The 13971-nt window shown below is 36.9% G+C and overlaps 1 protein-coding gene across 4 annotated transcripts in view; it reads left to right on the top strand.

The window, feature by feature from the left end:
- Positions 1 to 13971, top strand: part of KLHL32 (kelch like family member 32) — a 130326-nt gene that overhangs the window by 23882 nt on the left and 92473 nt on the right. For all 4 annotated transcript variants that reach the window (XM_074820763.1, XM_074820764.1, XM_074820761.1 and 1 more), the window contains 2 exons: positions 7312 to 7400; positions 10336 to 10516. In XM_074820763.1, the coding sequence (XP_074676864.1) occupies positions 7378 to 7400; positions 10336 to 10516 (204 nt within the window). In that variant the 5' untranslated portion in view covers positions 7312 to 7377. The remainder of the gene's footprint in view (positions 1 to 7311; positions 7401 to 10335; positions 10517 to 13971) is intronic.

The following is a 13971-nucleotide window of genomic DNA, read 5'->3' as shown; positions in this document are numbered from 1 at the left end:
CCTACGTATGTGAAATGAGATTAAAGTCTTTATTTAAATCCTCAGGGTTTGGCTAGTTGGTTTGAATGTAAAAATCGATTATTTAAAATAGATTTTTGATAGGTAGTATTGTGTTAGATAATATGGAAGTAGATAAATAAGTGGCTTTCCCAATTCAAAGTAAAAAACTAAAGGAGGAGAAATTAGAGGGCTTTTCGCACACTGGAGGAGTTTATAGGCAGAGTAATACTGAACTGCTGCAGTGTCATTCTGTGAAGTTTAGTGGTAAATAGATCACAGAATCATCTCGGTTGGAAAAGACCTTGAAGATCATCCAGTCCAACCATTAAATCAGCAGCCTTATTTGTGATTAACTGAGTGAAAGCCTTCTTAAGTGGTAGTAAAGGACTCCACAGTTCCCAAACTTTCTCCCTGCATCCTTCATTGAGATGAATAACACAGGTCTTCCTAGAAAGGCAAGCCAGTCTTTCTGTCACCCTGTGAGTGGGTCTGAAGCAGCCGGGGCTGTTGTGGGGAGCAAACCAGTAGCTGCTTCATTCCATGTCAAGACATCCCCAAGGGTTCTAGGCAGCCTGCTCTCCTACCTCACTCCAGATGTGGATCATCAGAACAGCAGGGATGTCGCATTTGGTTGCAGTGAAGCTTTATGTATGATAGCTGTGTGGGTCTCAGTCAGTTATTTGAAAGATAATTGGCTCAAATTTTGTGTTGCAGCCTTTCACAGTTATACTCGTTTCTTTAGGGGGTGGAAGGCATCAGTCGCTGTGTAATTTTCTGACCTGTCTTTTAAAGGAGTTCTGATACTAGCCATGAGGATCTCTTCTGTCTGCAAAAGCATCTTTCTGTATCTCTTGAATATGGTATTAAGCTGAATCTGTGAAGTGGTAGCTGCCTGTGTTTCGCTTTGATTTTTCTCAAATTACAATTTGTCAGTCTTGCCAAATTTCTGGGAAGGGCAGTCTCACTTCTCCCACAGCAGCACAGTATGTTACCTAGAACAGTGGAGGCAGCCAAGAGGTCATCAGATGGGTGAAAAGAGCAGCCCAGTCCAGGTGGAAGAGGATCCTGCTCTGTAAAATGCTAAAGCCAATGACCAATGATTAAGTAATTGTACAGCTCCCCTGAAGTAGAGTTTTCTGACTGCTAGACAGGCAACAGATCCCTCACTTTCCCCTAAACTTAGGCTGGGACTCAGGGGTTGGGAGAGGAATTAGTATCTTGTGGGAAGGGGGATAATTTAGTAACTGCTGCCTAAGATGTAATTGCCTGCGTAAAGAAGAGACAACTCATTTCTTGTCAAACACTATTTTATTTTTGCAATAATAACACATTTAAAATCAGGATTTTCAAATCACTTCATTTCTGACTAATAAAAATAACGCTTGTTATGTTCTATAAGTGAGTTCACATTGAGGTTGATTGTAACTCACTTCTTATTTACATAAAGCAAATGTGAAACTTATTGATGAAACTTCCATAGTGATATTTATTTTATATAAGCTTGAATGATGCAGAAAAGCTGTATGTTTTCAGGCATTATTAAGAGACTGTAGTTTCCATTATGAATATATATTTTTACTAGTTTGCAAGACAAAGCAATCATGATGAGAGGGGGAAAAAATGTTTCTTAGGCACTAAATCTAAAATACAGAACCTGTTTATGCACAGAATTAGTTCTGTGATGATCTGGACTGTGGCTTAAGTCCCTCTGTAAAATTGGATATGTGAGCTGGAAAAAACCCCAATATTTCTTGAGGGGCAAAAATAGTGAATTTTGTGGCATTCAAATTATTTTCAGTGGTAAACTGGACTAAATGTGAGGTGTGTTGTTTTTTTTTTTTATTTCCCACCCCTTTATTCTAATCCATATTTTGTTGGCATGTAGTTTCAAGAATTAATCAGAAAAACTTTTTCCTGCAATTCATTTCTACATAATACAAGGAAAAAACTCCCAAAACTATTAAGAGAAGGTTTGACTGAAATTCTCTCAATGCCTCAGATGCATTCTGTGCAAACCTTGAATATGGTATTTCTTCCTCAAGATTAAACTAATTTAAGTGAATGAGAGCTTTTTCTGAAAAAGGACACATACGTTCTGCCACTAAATAGGTTTTGGAAGTCACAGAATCATTCACGTTGGAAAAGACCCTTGGGATCTTTGAGTCCAACCATCAGCCCTACTCTACAAAGTTCTCCCCTACACCATATCCCCCAGCATCTCATCTAAACGACCCTTAAACACATCCAGGGATGGTGACTCCACCACCTCCCTGGGCAGCCTATTCCACTGTCTGACCACTCTTTCTGGGAAAAATTTTTTCCTAATGTCCAGTCTAAACCTCCCCTGTTGCAGTTTAAAGCCATTACCTCTTGTTCTGTTACTAATTATCTGCGAGAAGAGACCAGCACCAACCTCTCTACAATGTCCTTTCAGGTAGGTGTAGAGAGTGATGAGGTCTCCCCTCAGCCTTCTGCTCCTCAAACTAAACAGTCCCAGCTCCTTCAATCTCTCCTCATAGGATTTATTCTCCAGGTCCTTCACCAGCTTCGTTGCCCTCCTCTGCACTCGCTCCAGCACCTCGATATCTCAAATTGCTTTGTCGAGTATCTCCAAAGCCAATATTATAATCAACTAAATTAAGGGAAGAAATACTGTTTGCTTAAAATACTATTTTTTAATAAACTTTGAACAAATAATTCTTGAACTGCACTGCTAATTTAGATTAGAGAAGAACCATAGCCTGGCAATATGTGATGGATGCACCAGAGTGGCACACTGTTTCAAGATCTCCTGAGAGAGTGAAAAAAACTTTTTACTCTGCTGCATCATAAGACTAAGAAAAAATATATATAGAAAGACTGACATTTATTGAGGCTGCCACAGAAGAAATGCTGTTTTCCTATATTAGTTGGACATAATCACTTGCATGGATAATGTGATATTGCTTATCTTTGAAATCCCTGGATATACTGTGTTTTCATGGAAAACAACTGATCTCCCCCTATTCCTCACCAAATTATTGTTATATTCTTTCAGCACTAATTGGATCATTACTAGGGGGTTTTTGTAAATTTTTAATTTTTACACTTTTCTAGGATGTGAACAAACTAATGCAATAAGAAAATGTTAGTTGTAAAATATAATAGGATGAGTGGTTAGTGATCTTCATCATAAACTTGTAAGAAGTGAATGTCTCAAAGCAATAATATGCAAAAAAAGTTTTATAGCAAATTTACATGTATCTCAAACCTAAGATCTAGTGAGTATTTTCTGTTTGGCCTATATTTTTCCTGTTAATCTCCAGCATAATGGAGTATTTCACTAGAACAGAAGGATTTAGGTGGAATTAGAATTTTCCATTTAAACCAAAAGTCTTACCCTTAAATTTATAAACTAATCTTTTAAACCAATTTAATTACTTGAAGTAGTTAAATAGAAAGACAATAGTATGTCTTAAACATTCTAACACAAAGAGTTTCCTTATATACCAATGACAGTTAGTTTACATGAAGAAGATGGACCCAGCTATCTGAAACAGGAGAAAAAGCTCTTGGCACAAAGGATTTTGGAACTGTCCTGGCACAGCACATCCGTGCAAGAGGTGGAAATGCCTCTTTTTTTCTTTTTTTTTTTTTCAATATAATATATATCTACATCAAAATTTCTATGTCTTAAACATTTTGAGCTGCATTAAGTAATTCTGTATTGCTAAACAAAACCACTGCAGTATTGATTAAATTATTTACACACTTTTATAGTATTCTTGTGTATGTGATGTAGATTTAAAAATAGAAAGTGAGGCATGCTGCGCTGGCACTTGGGAGTAGAAAGGACATAAGACAAAATTTAGGAAAGATTTGTCTGGGCAAAACATTGAACTCCGTATGGGACTATTTGGATGTTTTGTTAATTCTTTGAAGCACATGCTTCAGTTATTTTAGAAGGAACACTTTTCCTTCCAGGTCTTGGCCTTTCTTCTGTTTGCTTTCACTGCTGCTTGGGTTTTTTTGTGAGCCAGAGAGTTTGGACCTCTTGAAAAGGTCAGAGAAGGCTTGAATTTTTCCATACCAGTCTCTGGCTGTTGTAAGATTTCCTAGCTGCAGCCAGCAATATCAGGACTGTTGGACATTTCCTGACTTAACAAATTGACAGATTGGAGAAGACAAGGAAGAAAATTTCCTACTTGTATTTATAAAAATGTGAATTGGACTCTACTGGTTTTGGGGGAGTTTATCATTACAAGAATGCTTGTTTCTACAGTGTTGTGATAAGTAGGAAGGAGGACGGCCTGCCTGCCGAAATTCGGAGTGCTTTGATCAAGAAGCTTAACAGTTTATTGAGCTGTATTTCTGGTAGTGCTGACTGGATCATGAGAGGGACAGAAATAGAGACAAAGTCCTTAGTAGCCGGCATGCACTCAAGGGCCCAGTTAGGCCCATGTTTTGAGGTGCCTCTGGATCTGATTGCAGAGTGGCATGAAAACAAGTCCAGCAGTGTGGAACAAACAAGGCAGTGTATCCTAGACATCCTTTGCAAACCTTGATGAAAGCCTCCTTGAAAATGGTGTCAAGCTGTTTGAAGGCATCTGAAAGATTTTTCCTTCCTGAAACTTCAGTTCCTAGGAGAAGAATGGCTTTTTTTACCTTAATTCTTCAGAAAGTGTTAAGTTCTGATCACCTGAGAGTGGAAGAAGTAATTTTGTTCAGACGTGACATCAAAGCGAGTTGCTTTAGACTTGGACAGTGGCTAGAAAACCAGTAAGCTATGTTCTTTATTCTTATGGAGGTGTTTTGTATACATATATATACACTACATATTCCATCAGAAGGTCTGATAAGTATATCTGTATAGACTTGATTATTGTTAAAGTTCTCATTTGTTTTAGCTGAATGTTCAGGCACCTCCTTAAGATAATATTCCTGTTTTCTGTTTGTAATAGACTGGTTTATGGTACAAGGAATTCTGCATGTCTGAGGTGATTTCCTTCTGGCCACTGTCTGTCCAAACAGCAGAGTTCAAACCTTTGATTTAGGTGTTTGTATTCACAGCTGTGGTGGAGTAAGGAAGTTTTGCTGCAGAATTATTTGTGCCAGTACGGGTAATGCTGGATTTTATATGGATATTGTGGTGGTGTAATAGTTACAGATATTAGTTCTGTATTAGCAGTTCTGGCATAGGACTTAGGCCATTTAAGGACCTAGTTAAAACTTCTGTGTATACCAGTCAAGTTAACTGTTGAGTGTCTCCTTTTGGTACTGATGAATGCAAAGTTTGAACTTAGAAGCCTGTTCCAACCACTGAGATGTTGCATAGGTGACATGGGTGTATATAATAGCAGGTACACTAATCAGGAAATATTTTTTAGTTGCCAGCACCTGGACCACTAACTTAATATGCTGTGTTTTTCTGTTTCTTGAAGGATAAAGTAAATTGTCTTAATATAGCTAGAAACCAAGTTGATGGTGAGAGGGAAGTGTTCTGAAACCATCATTGGCAAGCACTGCGTAACAGTTTGCTGAGCATCCAGCTGAATCATCAGCATAAGTTCTGAATGACCTCACCCCCTTAGTCATCATGATAGCCTTTTGCGAAAAGGGAGAAAATTATGAAAACACTTCCATTCTTCAAATTTTACTGAATTGTAATACTTCATCGTCACTGAGTTATGTTAAATGATCCACACAGCATTTAAATAAGTGGCCAAAGTCATGCACCTCTGTTTTGACTGTTCTATTAAACTCTTAATTTTTGTTTTATAGCTGATATATGTGCTGGCTGTTACACCAGTTAACAATTTGCCATACAACCCTGCTTTCAATACCTTATTTCACTGGATGCCTCAGCTGTTCAGGATGCAGTTTTCTATGCCAGGTGCCTGTCCCAGGCTGAAGTTTTAGAAGTTGCTGGTTTTGAGAATGAGATAGAGGAAAACTGCATTTAGCTAGCTAAACACATAATTGTATCTGAACTGAGTGGCTGCTACTTCTTTTGTGGTTTGGAGTATGGACTTGAGATCTACAAGGAATTCTGTTGTCTTAAAGAAAATGCAGCTAAAAAAAAGTAATCAGCCTCCAAAATTCAAAACTCTTGTATGGTTCTACTTGGTCCTTCCACTGCTGTGGTGCAGGTGACAGCACTTGCAGAAAGGTAGGTGTCACTGTGCCTCTCTGGCAAGTAGGAACTGTAGTTTTGTCTGTAGAATGAAGAATTGTAGTTCAGGAGAATAGGAAAAGGATTAATGGTCCTTTCTTGTAGGTTGTTTCTTTGTTATCTGAGAACTGACTTAAGGGCTTAATTCTGCCTTCACATATCCATTGCGGAGTCTCCCTGAAGTTAGTGTAGTGGCTTTCAAAGTAAAACTACCAGCCAATGTAAGATTAAGGGACAAAATTAAGAACAAATTAATATAAACAAAGAACTGGATTATTTGTACTTTTGTTTGTTTAATTAGTGACACTACAAAACGGTTTTTGTGAAGTTTCAGTGTTGATCTCAGTAGAAGCCTCTGCATAGCACCTGGAATAGGGCATTGTTTTAATTGGAATGTGGAAAAAAAACCCTTGTATTGAAGTTACAGAAGTAACTTTCAGTAATCATCAAGCAGCATAGGTTAATTTATATGGTCACTTTAATATTTTACCTTTTTAAAAAAGCTGTAGAGTTTATAAATGTGATCATACTTCTTTTACTGTATTGTTTGTATTTACCAGAGGTTTTTTTATATCCAGGTTGTTAGGGATACTTGGTCATAGCACTGATTAGTCAATCAAGAATGTTGCTCTGGGGAAAGTGGGACCTGCCTTTTGAAGTATGCAGTAAACCTCTTCCCCACCAAACTGTGTCTTTAGGAAAAATTAATATAGTCAAAGAATGAGTTTAGGTGTATGGCAAACCTCTTAGACGCTAGACAATCCTGTGAGATTACACTGAGATGCAAGATTTTTACAGCTGTATGTTTTTCAGGGAAGTAAGCAAACATCAGTGCATGTCCCTCGCCACTCTTCCACCTTGTTGAAATAATGTGTGTTCCTGAGTTTGCAGAAAGGAGACGTGCCTTAAGGGCAGTAGGTGCAGGAAATTCAGATGGTAGGGTGTGAATTTCTAGGAAAGACTAGAGGAAAGGCCACTTTCAGGCTATACTCAATCTAGCCAAAAAAATTTCACATTTGCTTAATCTACATGGTATGTCTTTCTGCAGTAGAAGAATTGAAGAAGGTTGCTTTTGAATTACACATTCTGAAAGTATTGATCTTTAAGGCTGTCTGTGTATGCTTTGAATTTTAATGTTCCTCTCCTTTCTCTCTTTCTAGCTGCAATGTATGCTGTTTTCTCTACAGGACTATAAGCTTTGGTATTCAGAAGAGCGAAACTGAAAGATGCCATCCGAGAGGTGCCTGAGGTATAGTACTTGGTAGTTTGTATAAAGTCATTCACATTTAGGATGATGTTTACCAAAGCATCAGTCAACAGATAGTAGAAAAGAGAAATTAATATTTTTGTTCATTAGTAATTCATATTATTTAATATAAATCCGTGCTATAATCTGCAAAATATTTCTTTCTTGTTGCCACTTATCTCTAGCAAAGAGAAGTATGCCTGGGATTCGTTTGGATCCCACAATCTCTTCATATGTTATCTTCTTTATGCCTTTGTCTATACTTGGAATTTTTGATTGTGAAAGCAACTGGCCTTTTACATTCATGCGTTTGAATTGCTGGCTGGTGATCAATTTTGGTGTTTGTAGTGTTCCACTCTTCAGGACATCTATTACTCTTCCAGTTCTTTGAAATGACTTCTCTAAACTCGTCTTCCTGCCTTCCAGAATCTCCCATTCTGTCTCCCTTTTATAGGGTCTTAATAATCTATATGTACTTGCCAGTCTATCCTTTCTCATTTATTTGTATTGCCCATTGTCTCATCAGGGATTTGATATTTATAATTTAAATAGTTTCTGGGAGCACTTTAAGGCAGAACACTCAGAATTTATTAATCTAGTTACTTTTCTGCAGAACCTTGCACTAGTCTGATACACTGGTGGTAGTTCTGTTATGCAGAGTAGTTAACACCCATGGGCTGATGTGGGAGCTCAGAGATCTACTTGATAGTACCGGGACATTGTGTCATTCCAGTTCTGTTCTTCCTTCCCTGCCATGCTTCCCATGCCCTGCCAGAAGAGAATCAGGAATTCCTTGCATTTTACAGCTGTTGAGTACATCAACTGACAATATCACTACAAAGTGGCCATGTTATATTTAATGAATCAGTGCTTTTTCATTCATAAATGGCAGTTATATTGCCTTGCAGGTGTATACATTCTTTATATGTTGTTAATACAAGGGTTACAGGCAATTGATTTTTCACTTTGGTCATTGAATTGAAAAAAAGATTATGATAGAGCTCAAGTTAAAACCACAGATGCATGATTTTATGTATATATATTTGTATATATAAAAATAAAAAAATTCCCCACAAAAATTACCCTTGTGCCTTGTTCCTCCGATCTGTTTTCTATTGAGTGAAATAGTCCTTTTCTTGTGCTAAATTACCTCTGGATGATTGTGAGAAAAGCAAGAGACATGAAGGGCTTCGATCACAACATTGGGAGGGAGGCTTATAAAAACAGAAATACAGAGAAATCATCTCTAGGTCTAATTAGCTTATTATACTTCCACAGGTTATCTTCCAATTTTTTAATGTTCCCTTAGAAAAAAGACAACCCAAAACTCTGCCCCTGAAACCCCAATCTTCTTCCAGGATTTTCAGGGGTAAACCAGGGTGAACAGACTGTATCCTGGAGTTGTCCAAGAATCAGTTACATAACTGATGGTTAACCTTTGATTTCAGACTCTTTATTGCTGTTGATGAAGACTGGAGAAAAAAAATACAGTTTTATTAGTTAATTTTTTAATACAGCAAGTTTAATCTGTAGCATTGCCTGCCCAAAATAATACATCTTGGTTTGATTTAGTCAATTTGCTATAGAAATTACAGAAGGGAAATAATTGTTAGAAATAATTTCCTTGTATTTTAACAAGTTACATTTCTTGATAATGGTCACGTAGAGTATCAGTGAGGTTCCACAAACAGAACAGCTGAAGGAAAAAAAATCATTTGTATGAATCATTTTGAATTGTATGTAGGGTATGTCCATGTGTGAAACCTAAACTGTTAGAGAGGGGAGTGGAATCCAGATACAGGTTATTCCTGTGTAACTCCACTTTGGCCATCCTTCTTGAAGTAATTTCTTTGTTCTTGTCTTTTTAAAAGGTTAGGTTAAATTAGAGCAAACAGTCTGCAAGGTCTGCATTAGCTTACAGATGCCCAAGTTGCAGGAGTGGGATAGGCAGTACAGAGTGTGTGTTGATTGGGAAAGGAGAATATAGCAGCTATACAGCTGCTACATAGCATATATACGGAGTGAATTACATGACTGTAGTGGAAAAATGATAGCTTATTTACCTCTTAATCAAAAAAGTTATACCTTCACTTTGATTTACTCGGGAATGACTGTAAACTCACCTTCTATAAAGACCTAGGCAATATAAATTTGTAGAGTCTCACAGATTTTAAATATACTGCATTGGTTTGTGCCAAAGAGGATTTGCAGATTTGATTTGTTTCTTTTTGCATCAGCAGTTACATTGGCTCATCCTTCTGCTGTAGAAAAGGAAGCTGCAATCAGACAATCTTAAGCTGGATGACACGGAAATCTTGTATTCATACAAGGAGATATTCAGAGGTGGTGGAAGGCCTCAGCATTTTAAAAACAAGCAAGCATCCTCCACCCCCATACAAAACAAACAAAAAACCCTATGATGCTTCATAAATGTGAATGACCTGAAATACCTGAAAACAATCAGTAATGCAGTATCAGACTTAAACAGGCCACCTGAGACCATGAGTCTTCATTCTTTTTAGTAGGACTACTTATATACATACAGACGTGCTCCTTTCCACTAATGCATCAGTTTGAGCCATTTAGTTTTCGGTTGCTCCATTGACCTAAGCCCGTTATTCTTCTCAATTCTAAAACGATTCTGAATTAATCCAGTGAGTCCAGCTGACTTCCATTGCAGCAAATGAAAATCAGAACAGTTGAGGTTTTTAAATTCAAGTATATAATCAGGATTCATAATACTTTGTTATACTGAGCTTTTCCTGTAATGTCCATACCATATAAAGATTTTTGACTGACAGGGTTCATGACCTTTCTTTCCAAGAATTATCAAATCCTGTCTTAGAAAAAGTTCTTCAATGTTTCTGACTGAATCTGTTTGTTTTGTACATTTTTTTTTTTTTTTTTTTAACAAAATCTTTCCTCTGTCCCCTCTCAGTGTTCAGGAAATGCTGACAGGTCAGAGGCTGTGTCAGTCTAGCTCCCATAACGATGCTGTCCTGGCAGCCCTGAACCAACAAAGAAGAGATGGCATACTTTGTGATATCACCCTTATTGCTGAAGAGCAGAAATTCCATGCACATAAAGCAGTCCTGGCAGCCTGCAGTGACTATTTCCGAGTAAGTCCAAAGATTTTTTTGTTTTCTTATAATAATATTAAAAATACACTGGGGGGAGACAGTGATGGTTATAGATATCATACTGACCAAGCTTAAAGTTTGAGCCTATAGAAAATTCAGGATTGTTGCACATCCAGTAGAGTATACAACTTTAAATATCCACATACATGCCATAAGAAAGAAATGTTAAGACCATAATTAAGTTTTTTATCATTATTTATGATTAGTCTCCCCCCTCAGCCTGAGACAGGCAGAACACATCTTTCTATGAATCTTATGCCCCAGTGAAGTCAGAAAGTGGAAGATATTTGTAGAACACAGACATTTGAGACAGTTGTGATTAGAGCATGGAAAGATGGGGAAAGGGAATTTAAATATTAATAAATGCAACTTAAGTCAACTTGGAGGGAGTTTAGTAGGGATGTAGATGGTTATTCTCAAAGAGGTAGCCATAGTAATTTTTTTAGTGTAATAAAACTTATTTTCAGAAACATATGTTTCTGAAATGCAAATATTAAAATATTCTCTGGGAAATCTAATTCAGACACTCAACATGGAAAATTGAACTCAGGTGCTAAAATCGGAGTAACTGGAAAATTGAGTTTTCCAATAGGAAGAGCATTCTTCATATGAAGCAGTTCTACTGACCTTCATTATAATGTACCTGTTCAAAATGTTGGACTGTCTATAGCTCTTTAGCTGACTGGTGTTTCTGAGTGTGAGTCATTCTGTTGTTGCTCAGAGACTAAAGCAGAAATTAATTAAGGTCTGTTTTCTCTAACAAAGTAAGTTTATTTAATATTTTTGCCTACAGTGTAATTGCAGTGCTATGAACTTCTTTATGGTGACCTTTTTGTTATGTTACAGCAGTAATACAGTGTATGACAACTGCTCTATATCCTTAATTACCTGAGCAGAATTTTTATCTTCCTGTCAACTCTGTCTCTCTTTTGATTAGAACTGAGACTTAATTTATTCTGTGTATTTAAGAAATATTGTTAACTTGATGTTACTTTCACTGTGGTGATGCTGAGCCAATTGATTGCTCATTCTTTGAGCTTGTCTGCATGCTTATGTGTTCTGCTGCTGCAGACTTTGTACTGCCATAGCTTTGTCATGTTGCCCTGGCCTGCTGTAACACTGCTTACCACTTTTTTCCTTTTACCCCAGTGTGCAGAGAAGGATTTTGGAGCTATCTCTAGCAAGTGCTATATATACTTGTTGATGATAGATATACTACAGGCCTACTGTTCTGTTTTGATTGAAATATTTTAATAAGGGTACCATATCATTCCTCTGCACCTGTGACACACATTCCTTCCAGAGCTCGTTGTACCCTGTGCATAGAAACATCATAGAGTGAGCAGCTGTACCAAGCAGTGTGGTAGGCACAGCTTCTACCTGGGTCACTTACTAATTGACATTGAGATCGGGGCACTGTGACTCACCCTCTTAGTTCTAATTGAGTCACTTGGTATTTGCTGGACAGTTACAGCAAATTAAAATCTTAATGCCCTACGGAACAGAAAAAAAAAAACCAACAACAAAACAGTTTTGCAATAAATCAAATTGCTAATTGCTACATAAATATTATCTGTTAAAAAAACCCAAAACTGCAAGAATGATGTATGCAGCTTTTAGTGATTTGGTCTGACTCAAAATTGTTATAATTGGTCAGGACATATTCTTCAGACATTAGGTATCAGCTATAAATATGGAACTCATACTTTCTGAAAGCAGCCAAACAGGTTTTTATTATTAATGGACAAAAAGCTTTGTTAGGAAACTGTGAAATGAGATTTATGTTCTGTAAGAAGATGGCAAAAATGTTACTATACACTATGTTGCTGATTCTAATAATGTAGAAGAAGCAAGAGTTGATTAAAAAATAATGTTTTGTATTTAAACTGAGATTATTAATGTTTTTATATCTAGGGGGATTTTGCCTAATTTGAGCTACCTGAATATTCCTTTTCTAAGATTTAGGAGAATGATGCCCAGTTTCATTCAGAGTCAGTGAAGACAAATGAGCATTTCCAGAGGGTGATAAAAGAGGATAGAAGATTTATTTAGAATGAAATGAATGACCATCTGGAAGTGCCAGATCTCTCTCCACTGGTCATAAAGACTAGACTCACATGCTTCAGACTTAGCTGTTAAGATTACATAAGATGATTTCTACCCTCAATTTTTCCTGGACTTGGAGGAATTCTTGCATGAAGCTTGCGGATTTTCTAACCCTGAAGTAATTTATGAAGAACTCATTGCCATGTGAAACTTACCTTTCACTGATTTTGGGGAGATGTAAGCACAGTACTGCAGTGGATGGGATTCTGGGAACATCAGGTGTTGGAGTTGCCTTGAATAAAACTGAGGTGACAACACTATACATCAATATGACATAAAGAACTTGCCTACTGTAGCTTCTGGTTTCTATGGCTCATAGATTTGATTAATATACCAGCCCTACCTTCAGCTCTATGTGGAGAGGCTGTCATCCAGTTCTTATGATCTCACAGATTACTCCAGAAATGTGTTCAATTCTACACAGGGGTCTATCAGAATGAATCAGCATGGTTTTTTTGTTTGTTTGTTCTCTCTTTTTTGCCACTCTTGTAAAACAGCTGTATAATAGACTATATATTTAGTTTCTACAGAGCTGTTTTATGGTTTTCTACATATTCTGTGTCTACTTTGATTTAGATGGAGATAAATATGAAATTGTGGTGTTTTCTTAATGAGAATAACAAGTCATCTGAGCAGCATAATTTTTTTTTTCAAATTGCCACTTATTTCTTTCTTTTACTGCAAAGAAAAGTTTATTAGCACTTTAGAAGGATAGCTAAATGTGTCATGTTACAGACAGGGAATCAGAGCCATTGTATGTGGAAGAGTGGAGAAGGTTAAACAGATGTTGCCTTACCAATTTTTCTTTGATGTTATAGTCTGGAGTAAAATCCTCATTTGCTTTTCTAAGACAAGCCGGAGACACGAGCTTCAGCAAAATACTAAGGGCCAGCCTTCTAGGGTAACAGCCTGCCATCCTTTCTTCCAGTTGGTATAACTAGTTTTGTAGTTCCAGCTGTGCAGAAACAGTAGAATCTAAATCCTAAGCATAGCACCTGATTTGGGAGTTTGTTATATTTGTATGTTAAAATATTGTGGCTTTTTCTTTAAGAAAACAAACCCTTAGGAAATTGCATAGAAAGACTGCATTAAAAATACAGAGTTAAACTGCAAGATTAGACACTTGAAAATTAGTGTTTTCAGTTTGGTTTCTGTTCAGGATCTCCTGCAGTACCTCTTCTTTCAAAATGAGCTAAGGAATACAGTAGTTAGCTCCATACCCTAAAAGACTCATATAAAGAATAGTAAACATGTATTTTTATAAATTCTTTTTAAGCAACAAACAGCATTTTAGGCAAACTTTTCCATATGAAATGGTGTAATTTGCT

The sequence above is a fragment of the Strix aluco genome, chromosome 3, assembly GCF_031877795.1.
Source record: "Strix aluco isolate bStrAlu1 chromosome 3, bStrAlu1.hap1, whole genome shotgun sequence".
Lineage (NCBI taxonomy): Eukaryota > Metazoa > Chordata > Aves > Strigiformes > Strigidae > Strix > Strix aluco.
The sequence above is the reverse complement of the archived record's forward strand: the minus strand, read 5'-3'. Positions and strand labels throughout refer to the sequence as shown.